At 46.5% G+C, this 18,972-nt stretch overlaps 1 protein-coding gene across 1 annotated transcript in view; it reads left to right on the top strand.

Annotated features, from left to right (window-relative positions):
* The window catches only part of LOC135553084 (endothelin-converting enzyme-like 1), a 31,144-nt gene that overhangs the window by 10,385 nt on the left and 1,787 nt on the right, over positions 1-18,972 (top strand). Inside the window, exons 7-14 of the mRNA XM_064985177.1 lie at positions 833-957; positions 13,770-13,992; positions 16,011-16,109; positions 16,444-16,518; positions 16,604-16,707; positions 17,386-17,444; positions 17,845-17,896; positions 18,782-18,849. Of these exons, the coding sequence (XP_064841249.1) occupies positions 833-957; positions 13,770-13,992; positions 16,011-16,109; positions 16,444-16,518; positions 16,604-16,707; positions 17,386-17,444; positions 17,845-17,896; positions 18,782-18,849 (805 nt within the window). The remainder of the gene's footprint in view (positions 1-832; positions 958-13,769; positions 13,993-16,010; positions 16,110-16,443; positions 16,519-16,603; positions 16,708-17,385; positions 17,445-17,844; positions 17,897-18,781; positions 18,850-18,972) is intronic.

Raw genomic sequence — 18,972 nt, 5'->3', positions numbered from 1 at the left:
GTTGTGGTGTTTCTCTTGTTGTGATGTGTGTTTTGTTCTATTTTTTATTTTTATCCCAGCCCCCATCCCCACAGGAGGCCTTTTGGTAGGCTGTCATTGTAAATAAGAATTTATTCCTAACTGACTTGCCTAGTTAAATAAAGGTTAAATAAAAAATTCAATACAATTATTTTTTATCAGCAAGCTGGAGAGGTTCCAACAAACTTAATGAAACCAGGTAGTACATGTCGGTCAGGAGATCCGCCGGGGCAGTCCTGTTAGTTCTCTTATATACTGCTTACACAGATCAATTATATTTGCATGATTTACATGATTCATTATTCATCATTAATTCATCATTAACGTTTGGTTCCTGCATGTAGCCAACCAATACATCACAAGGCTTCTTATTTCCAACCTGAGACCTTGAAACTGAGACACTCTTTTTGGTCCTCAAAGCAATGTTCTGGGCTTACTGCCAAATTGCTTATACTGATAGTGAGGATTCCTCGCAGACATAATCAATCGGTCACTTGCATGAACACAATTGAATTAGTTATTAGAAAAGCACAAACAAAATTTTCTCTCACACTTGTTAAAACCTAAAACCTCCTATCCCTCCACTCCTCTCCCCCTCCTCTCCTCTCCTCTTCCTCTCCTCTCCTCTTCCTGCCCTCTCCTCTTCCTCTCCTCTCCCCTTCATCTGCTCTCCTCTTCCTGCCCTCTCCTCACCCCCTTCCTGCCCTCTCCTCTTCCTGCCCTCTCCTCTTCCTCTCCCCCTTCCTCTCCTCTCCCTCTTCCTCTCCTCTCCCTCTCCCTCTTCCTCTCCTCTCCCTCTTCCTCTCCTCTTCAGCTGCATTGGAAACGTTTGTTGGACAGAATTTTCCATGATAACTTCTCTGAGGATGAAGAGATTGTGGTGTTGGCTACTGACTACATGGAGAAAGTCTCTGAGATCATCAAGACCACCTCCAAAAGGTGAGAAAGGGAGGGTGGGAGGAGGAGGAGGAGAGGGAGGGGGGAGGGAGGGTGGGAGGAGGAGGAGGAGAGGGAGGGGGGGAGAAGGGTGGATGAGAGGAGGGAGGAGGAGGGTGGATGAGAGGAGGGAGGGAGGAGGGTGCATGAGAGGAGGAGGAGGGTGAATGAGAGGAGGGTGGATGAGAAGAGGGAGGAGGGTGAATGAGAGGAGGGAGGAGGGTGAATGAGAGGAGGGAGGAGGGTGAATGAGAGGAGGGAGGAGGGTGAATGAGAGGAGGGAGGAGGGTGGATGAGAGAATGGAGGAGGGAGGATGAGAGGAGGGAGGAGAGTGAATGAGAGGAGGGAGGAGGGTGAATGAGAGGAGGGTGAATGAGAGGAGGGGGAGGGTGAATGAGAGGAGGGAGGAGGGTGAATGAGAGGAGGGGGAGGGTGAATGAGAGGAGGGAGGAGGGTGAATGAGAGGAGGGAGGAGGGTGAATGAGAGGAGGGAGGAGGGTGAATGAGAGGAGGGAGGAGGGTGGATGAGAGGAGGGAGGAGAGTGAATGAGAGGAGGGAGGAGGGTGAATGAGAGGAGGGAGGAGGGTGAATGAGAGGAGGGAGGAGGGTGAATGAGAGGAGGGAGGAGGGTGAATGAGAGGAGGGAGGAGGGTGAATGAGAGGAGGGAGGAGGGTGAATGAGAGGAGGGAGGAGGGTGAATGAGAGGAGGGAGGAGAGTGAATGAGAGGAGGAGGAGAGTGAATGAGAGGAGGGAGGAGAGTGAATGAGAGGAGGGAGGACGGTGAATGAGAGGAGGGTGAATGAGAGGAGGGGGAGGGTGGATGAGAGGAGGGAGGAGGGTGGATGAGAGGAGGGAGGAGGGTGAATGAGAGGAGGGAGGAGGGTGGATGAGAGGAGGGAGGAGGGTGAATGAGAGGAGGAGGAGAAGGGTGAATGAGAGGAGGAGGAGAAGGGTGAATGAGAGGAGGAGGAGAAGGGTGAATGAGAGGAGGAGGAGAAGGGTGAATGAGAGGAGGGAGGAGGGTGAATGAGAGGAGGGAGCAGGGTGAATGAGAGGAGGGAGCAGGGTGAATGAGAGGAGGGAGCAGGGTGAATGAGAGGAGGGTGAATGAGAGGAGGGTGAATGAGGGAGGGAGGAGGGTGAATGAGAGGAGGGAGGAGGGTGATTGAGAGGAGGGAGGAGGGTGATTGAGAGGAGGGTGGAGGGTGATTGAGAGGAGGGAGGAGGGTGAATGAGAGGAGGAGGAGAAGGGTGAATGAGAGGAGGAGGAGAAGGGTGAATGAGAGGAGGAGGAGAAGGGTGAATGAGAGGAGGAGGAGAAGGGTGAATGAGAGGAGGAGGAGAAGGGTGAATGAGAGGAGGGAGCAGGGTGAATGAGAGGAGGGAGCAGGGTGAATGAGAGGGGGGAGCAGGGTGAATGAGAGGAGGGAGCAGGGTGAATGAGAGGGGGAGCAGGGTGAATGAGAGGAGGGAGCAGGGTGAATGAGAGGAGGGAGCAGGGTGAATGAGAGGAGGAGAGCAGGGAATGAGAGGAGGGTGAATGAGGGAGGGAGCAGGGTGAATGAGAGGAGGGAGCAGGGTGAATGAGAGGAGGGAGCAGGGTGAATGAGAGGAGGGAGCAGGGTGAATGAGAGGAGGGAGCAGGGTGAATGAGAGGAGGGAGCAGGGTGAATGAGAGGAGGGAGCAGGGTGAATGAGAGGAGGGAGCAGGGTGAATGAGAGGAGGGAGGGGTGAATGAGAGGAGGGAGGAGGGTGAATGAGAGGAGGGAGGAGGGAGGGTGAATGAGAGGAGGAGGGAGCAGGGTGAATGAGAGGAGGAGGAGCAGGGTGAATGAGAGGAGGAGCAGGGTGAATGAGAGGAGGAGGAGCAGGGTGAATGAGAGGAGGAGGAGCAGGGTGAATGAGAGGAGGGAGCAGGGTGAATGAGAGGAGGGAGCAGGGTGAATGAGAGGGGGAGCAGGGTGAATGAGAGGAGGGAGCAGGGTGAATGAGAGGGGGAGCAGGGTGAATGAGAGGAGGGAGCAGGGTGAATGAGAGGAGGGAGCAGGGTGAATGAGAGGAGGGAGCAGGGTGAATGAGAGGAGGGAGCAGGGTGAATGAGAGGAGGGAGGAGGGTGAATGAGAGGAGGGAGGAGGGTGGATGAGAGACAGAGGAATAATGTAAAGGTTAGAGAGTTGAATGAAAAATGCAGATGCTTGAGTTTAGTATGTGTAAGCATTTTTGTAAGAGTTGCTACATTCCTTTGTGTTTCTGTTTCTATACATTGTGTCATATTGAAGTGTCATAGTGTGTATACATTTGTTTTTGAATGTATCACTGGTGGGTGAACTCTACTGTGGATGATTAGTATCGATCTGGACCCCCTACCTTGACACACACATAGTGTTGTGCTGTCAAGGACAGCTGTTGACAGACTCCAGAGGTGGCTGTGGAGGCTAGTGGGAGTCAGGGTGCCTGTTTCTGACAGCTCTCCAAAACTGACTGGTGTTATACTCTACAGTTCACACCTGTCTGTCTGCCAGTCTGTAGCTGACTCGCTCTCAGTTCATATAATTACAATTCATTTCAATTGATGTCTGTCTGTTTAGCTTTTTTCTCTTCTTTTTCAATACTCTACACCTCAACTTCCTCCCTCATCCTTCATACCCCTTCCCTCTCTCTCTCTCCCTCCAGCTCACCCTCCAGCTCTCCCGCTCTTATCTCCTTTTCTCCTTCTTTCTGATATATCAGTTCTTGAGTGAGATGTTCTTTGAAATGAGAAAAGAGACACACAATGGGGTGAGTGCTCTCATAAAATGGCATGTTATCTAATATCAGATAATGTAATAATAATCTTATCATAATGCTCTTTGCTATAATCACCCTTATTATCATCGCCATGGTGACAACCAGCATTACAGCCAATCCCCTGGAGGCTCCGGAGATTTTCGGTGTCTTTTCTTTTGTTGTTTTCCCCTTCTTTTCTCTACCTCTCTTTCTTTCACCATCTCTCTCTCCCTCCTGGTGATTTCAGTAATAAACACCTCTTTTCATGTTCCCTCCTCTCTCTGTTTTCTCCTTCTCCTTTTTCCCTCTTTTTACTTTCTGTTCTTTTACTATCTGTCCTCTCTCTCTTTTTCCAGTCTCGCTCCTCCATTCTGTTTTTCCCTCCGTTGCTCCATCTCTCTTCCCTCGTCATCTTTCCTACGGTCTCTCTTGCTGCTTCTCTCTCATCGCTATCTCATTTATCTATCATTTATCTTTCATACCTCTCTCTATCATCCTGTGGCTGTTCTCAGTTCTCTCTCTCCCTTTCCTCTGTTCTCTCTCTCCCTTTCCTCTGTTCTCTTTTTCCCTTTCCTCTGTTCTCTCTCTCCCTTTCCTCTGTTCTCTTTTTCCCTTTCCTCTGTTCTCTTTTTCCCTTTCCTCTGTTCTCTCTCTCCCTTTCCTCTGTTCTCTCTCTCCCTTTCCTCTGTTCTCTCTCTCCCTTTCCTCTGTTCTCTCTCTCCCTTTCCTCTGTTCTCTCTCTCCCTTTCCTCTGTTCTCTTTTTCCCTACCTCTCTCTCTCCCCTGTTCTATCTGTTTCTCTGTCTCTCTGAATCACTCCTGCTGAGTCCATTATCTGTGTTTAATCAAAGGTTAGGGTCGCTGTTTCCTCTCTCCCCCCTCCCTCACACACACACAACACACACACATCACTGGGTGTGGCAGACTCTGTTCCTACCGCCACCCACTGTGCACCACTTGTGCATTTGCATAACTGTCGTGAAATGCCCCTGTGCTTCTCAGTATGGGATCTCACCCTCCCCCAACAACACACACACACACATACACAACCAAACATTTTTATTTATTTATTTTATTTCACCTTTATTTAACCAGGTAGGCTGGTTGAGAACAAGTTCTCATTTACAACTGCGACCTTGCCAAGATAAAGCATAGCAGTGTGAACAGACAACACAGAGTTACACATGGAGTAAACAATTAACAAGTCAATAACACAGTAGAATAAAAAAATAAAAAGAGAGAGTCTATATACATTGTGTGCAAAAGGCATGAGGAGGTAGGTGAATAATTACCATTTTGCAGATTAACACTGGAGTGATAAATGATCAGATGGTCATGTACAGGTATAGATACTAGTGTGCAAAAGAGCAGAAAAGTAAATAAATATAAACAGTATGGGGATGAGGTAGGTAAATTGACATTCACACCTACATGAGAGCAATCCCATCGATATAAACACACACACACACAGAGGGACACACACACCTATTTGGGACACAGAGAGTCCCATTTGGGCCCAACAAGGGGTGAGGCAGTGACAGAGGGGTTTGACAAAGGCCAACCATACGTCTGCCTGCTTTATGGAGCAGCAGAGCTGAGGCCCTGGGAGGTCAATAATGCAGCCCAGAAACAGGCCTTCATCTGGACTCTAAACACGCTGGGGTGGGGCCTCCCCATGGGTTACTGCCACTATCACACCACCACAAACTGCCTGGAGAGAGTGGGCGGGCAGACACACACATGTATAAAGTCAGAAATTTTGCTGTCTCAGCCACTGCCTGTCACCAAGGGAGTACCCCAAGGCTCGATCCTAGGCCCCATGCTCATCTCAATTTACATCAACAACATAGCTCAGGCAGTAGGAAGCTCTCACATCCATTTATATGCAGATGATACAGTCTTATACTCAGCTGGCCACTCCCCGGAATTTGTGTTAAACGCTCTTCAACAAAGCTTTCTTAGTGTCCAACAAGCTTTCTCTACCTCTGAGGGTTTAGAGCTTGAGGTAGTTACCTCATACAAGTACTTGGGAGTATGGCTAGACGGTACACTGTCCTTCTCTCAGAACATATCAAAGCTGCAGGCTAAAGTTAAATCTAGACTTGGTTTCCTCTATCGTAATCGCTCCTCTTTCACCCCAGCTGCCACACTAACCCTGATTCAGATGACCATCCTACCCATGCTAGATTATGGAGACGTAATTTATAGATTGGCAGGTAGGTGCTCTCTGTCAGCTAGATGTTCTTTACCATTCGGCCATCAGATTTGCCACCAATGCTCCTTATAGGACACATCACTGCACTCTATACTCTTCTGTAAACTGGTAATCTCTGTATACCTGTTGCAAGACCCCCTGGTTAATGCTTATTTAAAAAAAACTCTTAGGCCTCACTCCCCCCTATCTGAGATATTTACTGCAGCCCTCATCCTCCACATACAACACCCGTTCGGCCAGTGACATTCTGTTAAAGGTCCACAAAGCACACACATCCCTGGGTAAAGAGATGACTCCGGGAAGCTGGCCTTCTAGGCAGAGTTACAAAGAAAAAGCCATATCTCAGACTGGACAATAAAAATAAAAGATGGGCAAAAAGAATGCAGACACTGGACAGAGGACCTCTGCCTAGAAGGCCAGCATCCCGGAGTGGCCTCTTCACTGTTGACGTTGAGACTGGTGTTTTGCGGGTACTATTTAATGAAGCTGCCAGTTGAGGACTTGTGAGGCGTCTGTTTCTCAAACTAGGCACTCTAATGTATTTGTCCTCTTGCTCAGTTGTGCACCGGGGCCTCCCACACCTCTTTATATTCTGGTTAGAGCCAGTTTGCGCTGTTCTGTGAAGGGAGTTGTACACAGCGTTGTACGATATCTTCCGTTTCTTGGCAATTTCTCGCATGGAATAGCCTTCATTTCTCAGAACAAGAATAGACTGATGAGTTTCAGAAGAAAGTTTTTTGTTTCTGGACATTTTTATTATTTTTTATTTATTTATTTTACCTTTATTTACCTTTAGTCAGTTAAGAACAAATTCTTATTTTCAATGACGGCCTAGGAACTGTGGGGTAATTGCCTGTTCAGGGGCAGAACGACAGATCTGTACCTTGTCAGCTCGGGGATTTGAACTTGCAACCTTCCGGTTACTAGTCCAACGCTCTAACCACCTTGCCGCTCCCATTTTGAGCCTGTAATCGAACCCACAAATGCTAATCTCCAGATACTCAACTAGTCTAAAGAAGGCCAGTTTTCAGCTGTGCAAACATAATTGCAAAAGGGTTTTGTAATGACCAATTAGCCTTTTAAAATTATAAACTTGGATTAGCTAACACAACGTGCCATTGGAACACAGGAGTGATGGTTTCTGATAATGGGCCTCTGTACGCCTATGTAGATATTCCATTAAAAATCAGCCGCTTCCGTCTACCATAGTCATTCACAACATTAACAATGTCTACAATGTCAGATTTCCAAGATGGCGTAGCAGTGCAGACGTGTTTTGTTCGTCCTCTCGTGTACCTTTGTATTTTTCATCTTTTTTTGTGTATATTTCAATTTATTTTCAATCTCTTCTCCATTTTAGTTCAATTATACTTTCAGGTAACCTGCCTCACCCAATGTGATACAGAAACGCTATTATTTTACATTTTTAGACCTTATAGCAAGAACCACCTAGCCATCAGAAGCTAATTAGCTACAAGCTATTTAGTCATTGTTAGCCACTGCTAGCGGCCTTTACCTTCTGCACAGATACCAGCCCCTTTTTTTTGCCTGGATAATGCTCGCCAGCCTACCAGTAACAGACTGTCTCTCCACTACAACACCGGATTCCTGCCGTAATCCCTGGACCATTACTCCTGATCTTCACAGCTAGGATAGCACCCACCGAGTTACACAGTACCGAAGCTATGCCTGAGGCCCACCTCCCGGCCTACTCAGTTGTTCACCCGGACTCCACCCAAACACGGCTAGAACCCACTACTCCACCGGATCCTTGCCGTAAGCTCTGGACATTGGCACCGGATCACCGCTGCTACCGAGTGGCCATAGTGGCCAATGCCCCTGCCCCGAAGCTAGCACCAGCTAGCCGTAAGCCAGGCACATCTCCCGGCTAGAAAACTAAATTACTACAACTACAATACCTCTTTCGCTAACCTGGCTTGGATCCTTAGTCGACACGGCGCACCGCCACACCACAACGACTGATCTGCTGTGCCTTCAACCGGCCTACGTCGGACGTCGGAGCAGACGCTTCTACTAGCCCCGGGCTACTAACTTTAAACGCTGTGTCTCCCGCGTGCTAGCATAGTAACAACTACCCCGCGGCTTCCCTGTTCCATCTATTGCTGTTCACTGGACATTATGATCACTTGGCTACATAGCTGATGCCTGCTGGGCTCTCCATTAATCATGGTACTCCATTCTGTTTATTTTTTTGTTTATCTGTCGGCCCCAGCCACAAACTCAGGCCCTGTGTGTAGTTAACCGACCCTCTCTGCCCATTCATCGCTATTTTACCTGTTGTTGTTTAAGCTGATTAGCTGTTGTTGTCTCACCCGTTGTTGTCTTAGCTATCTCTCCAAATCAACACCTGTGCTTACTTTATGCCTCGCTGTATGTCTCTCTCATATGTCAATATGCCTTGTATACTGTAGTTTAGGTTAGTTATCATTGTTTTAGTTTACAATGGAGCCCCTAGTTCCACTCATTATACCTCTGATACCTCCTTTGTCCCACCTCCCACACATGTGGTGACCTCACCCATTACAACCAGCTTATCCAGAGATACAACATCTCTTATCATCACTCAGTGCCTGGGCTTACCTCTGCTGTACCCGCACCCCACCATACCCATCTGCACATTATGCCCTGAATCTATTCTACCACGCCCAGAAATCTGCTCCTTTTTATTCTTAGTCCCCAACGCTCTAGGCGGCCAGTCTTGATAGTCTTTAGCCGTACCCTCATCCTACTCCTCCTCTGTTCCTCGGGTGATGTAGAGGTAAACCGAGGCCCTGCGTGTCCCCAGGTACCCTCAATTGTTGACTTCTGTGATCGAAAAAGCCTTGGTTTCATGCATGTCAACATCAGAAGCCTCCCTAAATTTGTTTTACTCACTGCTTTAGCACACTCCACCAACCCTGATGTCCTTGCCGTGTCTGATCTGGCTTAGGAAGGCCTCCAAAGATTTCCATACCCAACTACAACATTTTCCGTCAAGATAGAACTGCCAAAGGGGGAGGAGTTGCAATCTACTGCAGAGAGAGCCTGCAAAGTTCTGTCATACGTTCCAGGTCTATACCCAAACAGTTTGAACTTCTCATTTTAAAAATGAACCTCTCCAGAAATAAGTCTCTCACTGTTGCCACCTGCTATCGACCCCAGCTGTGCCCTGGACACCATTTTTTAATTGATCGCCGCCCATCTAGCTTCAGAGTTCGTTCTGTTAGGTAACCTAAACTGGGATATGCTTAAAACCCCGGCAGTCCTACAATCTAAACTAGATGCCCTCAATCTCACACAAATCATCAAGGAACCCACCAGGTACAACCCTAAATCCGTAAACATGGGCACCCTCATAGACATTATCCTGACCAACTTGTCCTCCAAATATACCTCTGCTGTTTTCAATCAGGATCTCAGCGATCACTGCCTCATTGGCTGTCTCCGCTATGGGTCTGCGGTCAAACGACCACCCCTCATCACTCTCAAACGCTCCCTAAAATACTTCTGCGAGCAGGCCTTTCTAATCGACCTGGCCTGGGTATCCTGGAAGGTTATTGACCTCATCCCGTCAGTCGAGGATGCCTGGTCATTCTTTAAAAGTAGTTTCCTCACCATCTTAAATAAGCATGCCCCGTTCAAAAAATGCAGAACTAAGAACAGATATAGCCCTTGGTTCACTCCAGACCTGACTGCCCTAGACCAGCACAAAAACATCCTGTGGCGGACTGCAATAGCATCGAATAGTCCCCGCGATGTGCAACTGTTCATGGAAGTCAGGAATCAATACACGCAGTCAGTCAGGAAAGCAAAGGCTAGCTTTTTCAAGCAGAAATTTGCATCCTGTAGCTCTAACTCCAAAAAGTTTTGGGACACTGTAAAGTCCATGGAGAACAAGAGCACCCCAGCTGCCCATTGCACTGAGGCTAGGTAACACGGTCACCACTGATAAATCCATGATAATCACATTTCTCAACAGCAGGCCATGCCTTCCTCCTGGCTACTCCTACCCCGGCCAACAGCTAACTAACCTCCAAACGAGCTTCAATGCCATACAACACTCCTTCCGTGGCCTCCAACTGCTCTTAAACGCTAGTAAAACCAAATGCATGCTTTTCAACCGTTCGCTGCCCGCACCCGCCCGCCCGACTAGCATCACTACCCTGGACGGTTCCGACCTAGAATATGTGGACAACTATAAGTACCTAGGTGTCTGGCTAGACTGTAAACTCTCCTTCCAGACTCATATTAAACATCTCCAATCCAAAATCAAATCAAGAATCGGCTTTCTATTTTGCAACAAAGCCTCCTTCACTCATGCCGCCAAACTTACCCTAGTAAAACTGACTATCCTACCGATCCTCGACTTCGGCGATGTCATCTACAAAATACCTTCCAATACTCTACTCAGCAAACTGGATGCAGTCTATCACAGTGCCATCTGTTCTGTTACCAAATCCCCTTAAAACACCCACCGCTGCGACCTGTATGATGGTTGCCAGACTTAAATCAGTTCACTGGTCACGATAACACCCACCCGTAGCACACGTTCCAGCAGGTATATCTCACTATATCTCACTCATCATCATCAAGCCAACACCTCGTTTGGCCGCCTTTCCTTCCAGTTCTCTGCTTCTAGTGACTAGAACGAATTGCAAAAATCGCTGAAGTTGTAGACTTTTATTTCCCTCACCAACTTTAAACATCAACTATCTGAGCAGCTAACCAATCGCTGCAGCTGTTCATAGTCCATCTGTAAATAGCCCACCCGATCTACCTACCTCATCCCCATACTGTTTTTATTTTATTTACTTTTCTGCTCTTTTGCACACCACTATCTCTACTTGCACATCATTATCTGCTTATTTATCAGTCCAGTGTTAATCTGCTAAATTGTAATTATTCGCTCCTATGGCCTATTTATTGCCTACCTCCTCATGCCTTTTACACACAATTTATATAGACTTTCTTTTTTCTACTGTGTCATTGGCTTGTTTATTGTTTACTCCATGTGTAACTCTGTTGTTGTCTGTCACACTGCTTTGCTTTATCTTGGCCAAGTCGCAGTTGCAAATGAGAACTTGTTCTCAACTAGCCAAACTGGTTAAATAAAGGTGAAATAAAAAAAATTCTGATCAATTAGATGTTATTTTAATGGGCAAAAACATGTGCTTTTCTTTCAAAAACAAGGACATTTCTAAGTGACCCCAATCTTTTGAACGGTAGTGTATAAATATTTTGTATTATTATTTTTAAACCCCTGTCCCAGCAGGAAGCCTTTTGCCTTTTGGTAGTCCGTCATTGTAAATAAGAATTTGTTCTTAACTGACTTGCCTAGTTAAATAATGGTTAAATAAATAAAATAAATAAGTAAAATATACACTCAGAGATACACACAAAGTCTGTTCACAAAGTCTGTTCTCGCAGTGGGCACTCACTGAGCTTCTTTACCTGCTGAGTGGCAAAATGGTGTCAGACAGAGAAAGAAACAAAAACACACATCTACTGTGTTCCAGAACAGTGCGTGTGCCCCTCTTGTGTTCCCCTCCTGTGTCCCCCTCCTGTTATTCAGACAGTCCAGATTTATGTGGCGCTCTGGCCCCTGTGTGTCGTAGTCAGAGGGAGAAGAAAATCTAGACACACTTTTTACAAGACCTTTGTGTGGGTCTCATCTTTCTGTCGCCCTCAATTAATTTCTCTAATTGTTTGCAAACCCTGTGCCGTCCCATCTCTTTCCCCTCTTCATCCCACCCACCCTCCCACCCTCCCTCCCTCCCTCCATCCTTCTTCTCCCCCTCACACCCCCCACACACCCTCCCTCCCTCCTTCTCCCCCACCCTCCCTCCCTCCCTCCTTCTCCCCCACACACCCTCCCTCTCTCCTTCCTTCTACCCCACCCACCCACCCACCCACCCACCCTCATTCTCCCCCACCCACCCTCCCTCCCTCCCTCCCTCTTTCTCTCCCACCCTCCCTCTGGCACTGTGTGTAAGGCCCATGTTGCTGGGTTCTATTGACAAGACCCAGACAACTGCATCCAATCCCATTAACCAGATGAGCTGGTGTCCAATGAGGCTGAAACAGTAATGACAACACCAGTGTCTCTTTACAACCTCTCCTCCTCTCCCTCTTATTCCCACCTTCCTCTCTGCTCATCCATCTGTCACTATCACTCACGCTCGTCTCAAGGGGGAGAGTGTGTGTGTGTGTTTAGACTGTGGGTAGGAGCTGTAGGACCATTATTACAGAGGGTAATATCTGAAAGTATTCTGGAGGGACAATGTATTTTATCTTAACAATGAGCATTACAATCCAGTCTTCTAGTGTTTTTTTATTCCCATCCCATGATGATTCAGGGCTATTGTTTTATCATTAGAATACATTTAACTAAAGCCTTTTCATTTCTGTCTAATCTCCCAGGTCTCCTAAAGCTACCTACCACCGCACACACCAACTCCATATGGGATTAGATTTTCACACACATCTACAACAAATGAATAAAACAGGTGTTTTATTCAACAGAGTAAACAAACTCAAACACAAAACCAAGCAAAGCTGCAACAACTCCAACACATTGATCTGTACTGATTATTAGAGGTATAAAAGAACAGACATTGTCTCAGTCTTCCTCTTCCTCCGTTCTCTCTTTCTCTTGCACTCCCTCTCTCCTCAATTCATTTCACTTCAGAAGCGCTTTGTTGGCGAGACACTTGGACTGCTTTGATTTAATATGCAGCGCACACATCAAAAATAAAAACAGAAAACAACGTGGAACGGAGTCTCGCAGTTGGAGACAGGGCCACTTGTCCTGAGGGCAGAATGGATATGTTCACTCTGTGGGACCCCTCAACTCATTAAGCACAACTTTACATTACTGTGAAGGGAAAATAATGTTTGAAGACATGAATGAAATATATTTTTTACTTCTACTCGTCTGAGTCACTCTTTGACCCTTCCTTTATGCCCTCCTTTCTCTTCATTTTCTATCCATCACTCCTCTCTTCCCCCCGCCCATACTCTGTCTCTCCTCTAACCTGCTTGTATCTCCTTTCTCTTCATTTTCTATCCATCACTCCTCTCTTCCCCCTGCCCATACTCTGTCTCTCCTCTAACCTGCTTGTATCTCCTTTGCTGTCCTCCCCCTCTCTCTCCTCTAACCTGCTTGTATCTCCTTTGCTGTCCTCCCCCTCTCTCTCCTCTAACCTGCTTGTATCTCCTTTGCTGTCCTCCCCCTCTCTCTCCTCTAACCTGCTTGTATCTCCTTTGCTGTCCTCCCCCTCTCTCTCCTCTAACCTGCTTGTATCTCCTTTGCTGTCCTCCCCTAACCTGCTTGTATCTCTCTCCTCTAACCTGCTTGTATCTCCTTTGCTGTCCTCCCACTCTCTCTCCTCTAACCTGCTTGTATCTCCTTTGCTGTACTCCCCCTCTCTTTCCTCTAACCTGCTTGTATCTCCTTTGCTGTCCTCCCCCTCTCTCTCCTCTAACCTGCTTGTATCTCCTTTGCTGTCCTCCCCCTCTCTCTCCTCTAACCTGCTTGTATCTCCTTTGCTGTCCTCTAACCTGCTTGTATCTCCTTTGCTGTCCTCCCCCTCTTCTAACCTCCCCTTTGCTCTCTCCTCTAACCTGCTTGTATCTCCTTTGCTGTCCTCCCTCTCTCTCTTTGCCCACCTTTTCTGTCTTTACCCTTCTCCTGTATTTTTTGCATTCATCTTTTTCCGGAAGTTTTCCACATTGAATCTTTGAAGGGGCACTCCTTAATTATACAATAAAGCCTTGTTAAAAACGAAAAGTCATCGTTCCCCCCTCCTCTCTCGATTTCTCTTGCCAGGGTTCTCCATAACTACATGCTGTGGCGGATTGTAGCAGCTCTCAGTGAACACCTGTCCACGGCGTTCCGGAGCACCATCCATGAGTTTTCCCGGGAGATTGACGGTACGGAGCGTCAACTGGAGCTGGGGAGGCTGTGTTTCACCCAGGCCAACAAACACTTCGGCATGGCCCTGGGAGCACTCTTCGTCCAGCAGCACTTCTCCTCTCACAGCAGGGCGAAGGTGGGGCAGCTTCTATCTCTGTTTCTCACTCTCTCCTCACAGCAGTGGTGTAAAGTACTTATTAAGTAGTTTTTGGAGTATCTGCACTTTTTACTTTTTCTATTTTAGACATTTTTTACTTTACTACATTCTTAAGAAAATAATGTACTTTTTACTCTATAGATTTTCCAACACCCAAAAAGTAGTAATTACATTTTGAATGCTCCCTATCCCTACTGCCGCTGATCTGGCAGACTCACTAAACAGAGAAATCCCTGGTCATGGTCTGATTCACAACATCCCTATCCCTAGGAGAGACTCACTCAGAGAACATCCCTGGTCATCCCTACTGCCGCTGATCTGATCTGGCAGACTCACTACTACAGAGAACATCCCTGGTCATCCCTACTGCCGCTGATCTGGCAGACTCACTATACAGAGAACATCCCTGGTCATCCCTACTGCCGCTGATCTGGCAGACTCACTATACAGAGATCTGGCACATCCCTGGTCATCCCTACTGCCGCTGATCTGGCAGACTCACTATCCCTGGTCACAGAGAACATCCCTGGTCATCCCTACTGCCGCTGATCTGGCAGACTCACTAAACAGAGAACATCCCTGGTCATCCCTACTGCCGCTGATCTGGCAGACTCACTAAACAGAGAACATCCCTGGTCATCCCTACTGCCGCTGATCTGGCAGACTCACTATACAGAGAACATCCCTGGTCATCCCTACTGCCGCTGATCTGGCAGACTCACTATACAGAGAACATCCCTGGTCATCCCTACTGCCGCTGATCTGGCAGACTCACTATACAGAGAACATCCCTGGTCACAGAGAACATCCCTGGTCATCCCTACTGCCGCTGATCTGGCAGACTCACTATCCCTGGTCACAGAGAACATCCCTGGTCATCCCTACTGCCGCTGATCTGGCAGACTCACTATACAGAGAACATCCCTGGTCATCCCTACTGCCGCTGATCTGGCAGACTCACTATACAGAGAACATCCCTGGTCATCCCTACTGCCGCTGATCTGGCAGACTCACTATACACAAATGCTTTGTTTGTAAATTATGAGTGTGCAGCAATCCGTAAAAATAATAATTACATTTAAAAAATAGTGATGCCTGGTTTGCTTAATATAAGGGATTTGAAATGATTTATACTTTGACTTTTATATTATATAATATAAAAGTAAAAAATAAGTATTTTAGCAATTGCATGTACTTTTGATACTTAAGTACATTTAAAACCAAATTATTTTAGACTTTTACTCAAGTAGTATTTTACTGGGTGACTTTCACTTGAGTCATTTTCTATTAAGGTATCAACTTTCACTCAAGTATGACAAATGGGTACTTTTTCCAACACTGCCTCACAGCAAAGCCAATGTGGGGCAGCTTCTGTCCCTCTTTCACTTGAGTCATTTTCTATTAAGGTATCAACTTTCACTCAAGTATGACAAATGGGTACTTTTTCCACCACTGCCTCACAGCAGGGCCAATGTGGGGCAGCTTCTGTCCCTCTTTCTTTGTTTCTTTTTGTAATGGTCTGGTGATTCTATATGAAGTAGAACTGAAAATGCCTCTATCTCCATCCCACCCTAAGCCTTCCATCATCACACCTTATCCCTCTCTATCCTCGTCTGCTTGTATATAGTAGCTTGTTCATTCTAGGGGATGTGGTTTCCAATGGCATTCCTAACCCCTCTGACCCTTATCTTTATTTAAGCTCTTCATCATCTATTCCTCCTCCTCTCACTCCTCCCTTCCTTCCTTTCTCCCCCCTCTTTCCCTCACTTGTGTTCAATGCCAACATAGCCTCAACCCCCAAACCCTAGCCATTGTATGTAGGAATTTCCTTCATATTACAGCTAACCCATCCTTTCAGTTTCAGATCTATGAAAAGTCCCTGGAATAGGAGGAAGGGTCCATCTGACTTTGGGCTTACCTGATACAGCTATCTCTAGCCCATTCCCAATAGAATCCTTAAAAACAACTGACCTCTAACCCCTGTTCTCTTCCCTCAGGTACAGGAGCTGGTAGAGGACATAAAGCACTCACTGAGCCTCCGGCTGCAAGAGCTGGACTGGATGGATGAGGTGACCAAGGAGGCAGCCAGGGCCAAGGTCAGGATACCACACTATCTCAAATAGGCCTACTTTAGTACAATGTAGGATGAAAGCAGGGGTTGTCTTATTCTGGATCAGTTTAATACTGGTTTATTAAATCCCTATCTCAGTATGTTGTCTGATCCATTCAGAATGTAAGGTCTTAATCCTTTTAGAGCACTTGCTGAAACAAAAGTGCTCCAGTGTAATCCCATTATAACAGTCTGCTTGACTAGCTGGTCGTGTGTGTGTGTGTGGTCTATGAAGGACATGTCGGCTCAATATGTGCAAAGTCTCTTTCACTCTCTCTTCCCCTCTTTTCTCTGACCGTTTCCTCCCTTCCCTCTCTCAGCTGCAGCATATGATGGTGATGACAGGCTATCCAGACTTCCTACTCAAACCAGAGCTCATAGACCAGGAGTATGGGGTGAGACCACTTCTACTCAGACGTACTCTCTCTCTCTTTCTCTCGCTCTCATTGACTCTCTCCATCTCTGTTATTTGTTCTCCAGTTTGATGTGGATGAAAATACCTATTTCAAAAACATCCTCAACAGTATTAATTTTAACATCAAGATGTCTGTCAAGAAGATCCACAAGCAGGTGGACAAGACCGCGTAAGTGATGCTTTCAACTGCTCCAGATGTTCAGTCTCACACTAACACAACTACACACAGATTCAAAGTTCTATGCACCTCTTGACACAAAACCGTACATTTTATGACAAGAGGAACTAAAGTGAAGATTATACAAGTGATGTACCCACAAATTGAAGAAACCATAAGCTCGTCTTTTGTGTAACTGTTTAAAATGTGCTCCTAGGACAGAACTCAAAACTGAGCTTGTGTCCGAACAAGCTGAAGCCCTCCACCCAGTACTGCCAAATCATGACTTCCTCTATCACAAATATACTCCTTTCATCATTAATCTCTCCCTCTGCAGAGAAAACATGTCCTCATCCCTCCACCCGTCTGCCAATCTCTCCGCTGTCTGTAGGGCCATCCGTCTTTCCCACCTGAACAAGGGCATCTCTGAATTTCAAAGTTATTAATTTGGGAAATGTCCTCAAATCGATGCGCCTGGATGTAAAGATTATGACGAAGGGAGTGTTTTCTTATGCAGACAGGAATTATCAATATTGGACTAATTATAGAATATTTTCACCTTAAAAAAAACTCAAAAGTTTTGAAACAAATTGCCTGTGTCACTTAAGTGTCTTTGTGTCTCTTGTTGTTTGAAGATGTTTAGTGAATGGAGGATTAATACATCTCTGATTGACTTTGTTTCCCTCTCAGGTGGCTCCTTCCCCCTCAGGCCCTCAATGCCTACCATCTCCCAAACAAGAACCAAATGGGTGAGTCAGTGTGTGATCCCATAGCACATCAACGCTCTTAGTATATACAAGTTAACACACTCCTCCTTCTTTCTGGTCAATCCATGTGATGAGGCACCCACATGCCCTAACACACTTATTCTGCATTCACTTGCTTACACCAGCTCCCCACACACACACTGTCATCTCCCCTCAGTCTTGGCCTCTAGTGGTGTCTGTATCTGCCCCGAGGATTTACTTCACAGAAAAATCAATGGTGAGTTACAGAGCAGGCAGCATAGGACAGAGAGGGCCAGACAAACACAGCCATCAGCCACAAGAGCTAATGGTTACCCTACCTCTATTTACTCCTCTTATACTGCATCACTGCCTCCCTACCCCTCTCTTTATCGTCTGCTATCACCTCTTTCTTTACTTGTAGTATTTCCCGCTGGAATCCTTCAGCCCACACTGTACGACCCAGACTTTCCACAGTGAGTACAACTCGGAATATTTTAATCAACTGCTAATCAAGACACTGATTAGTTGTATCAAGTGAGTTAGTTAATAGCCTACTAGACCGGAACGAAAGCCTGCACCCGTTGTACTGTAGCACTCCAGGACAACCCTTCTACAGCATTACCAATGCTTTCCTCCTACATTACCCCTCGTATTCTACCTCTAAACCATTCCCCTTTCCGTTAATGGTCACAGTTATACTGCAACCCTCAACTCTCACAGCACGGTATTATTTATTCACATACTTATTCCATTAGAAGGGACCACTCCACATAAACGACCGCTGCATCCACCCATGCATACTGATGAATGGAATATGATATTAGATGTGTGTGCGTGGTCCCGTTCCCTGCAGTTATTACTACAGTATCCCTAACCTGCCATATAGACGGAGGCTAGCCCAACGCTGCTATCAGGCCCCAGGTAATGAAGCCTCACTCAGTCAGTTATTTTATTCAGGTTTGGAGGGCAACTCTCAGCAGGGTATCGACATCCTGTCAGAAAGTCATTTTCAGAATTAGCCATGTGGATACCCCCGAGCCTCTGGCCGTCCTTGCATCGTATCAGTCTCCATCTGCATGGTCTGCCAGACTACACTAAACACTCCTCACCCACCTGGGTCAAGGAGAGGTGGTCAGGACTCTCACGCTCTTCAGTTGTTAATAACAGTTGGATGTGTCAACAGGTCAGAATATGATGTATGTAATACTCTACTGTCCCCTTCAGGACGGGGGTTAGAACTTCAGGCTGAACAGAAGTTTATCAGTTTGTGTTATACTGTGTTATTATAAATATACATTATGTTGATGTCCTCAAATGTTAAGTGATTAGTAACTCATCCCTCCCCTATCCCCCTCTAGATCTCTAAACTATGGAGGAATAGGAGCCATCATCGGTCATGAGCTGACACATGGATATGATGACTGGGGTGAGAGAACGTCCCCTTGTCTTAAATGTGTCCTAGAAAAGCCTAAAATCCAATAGGGTATGAACAGTTGTAGCCTAACAGTAGTATAACTGTAATGTCAGTATAATATCAGTTCTGAATAAG

Source organism: Oncorhynchus masou, chromosome 13 (genome assembly GCF_036934945.1).
Source record: "Oncorhynchus masou masou isolate Uvic2021 chromosome 13, UVic_Omas_1.1, whole genome shotgun sequence".
NCBI lineage: Eukaryota > Metazoa > Chordata > Actinopteri > Salmoniformes > Salmonidae > Oncorhynchus > Oncorhynchus masou.
The sequence above is the reverse complement of the archived record's forward strand: the minus strand, read 5'-3'. Positions and strand labels throughout refer to the sequence as shown.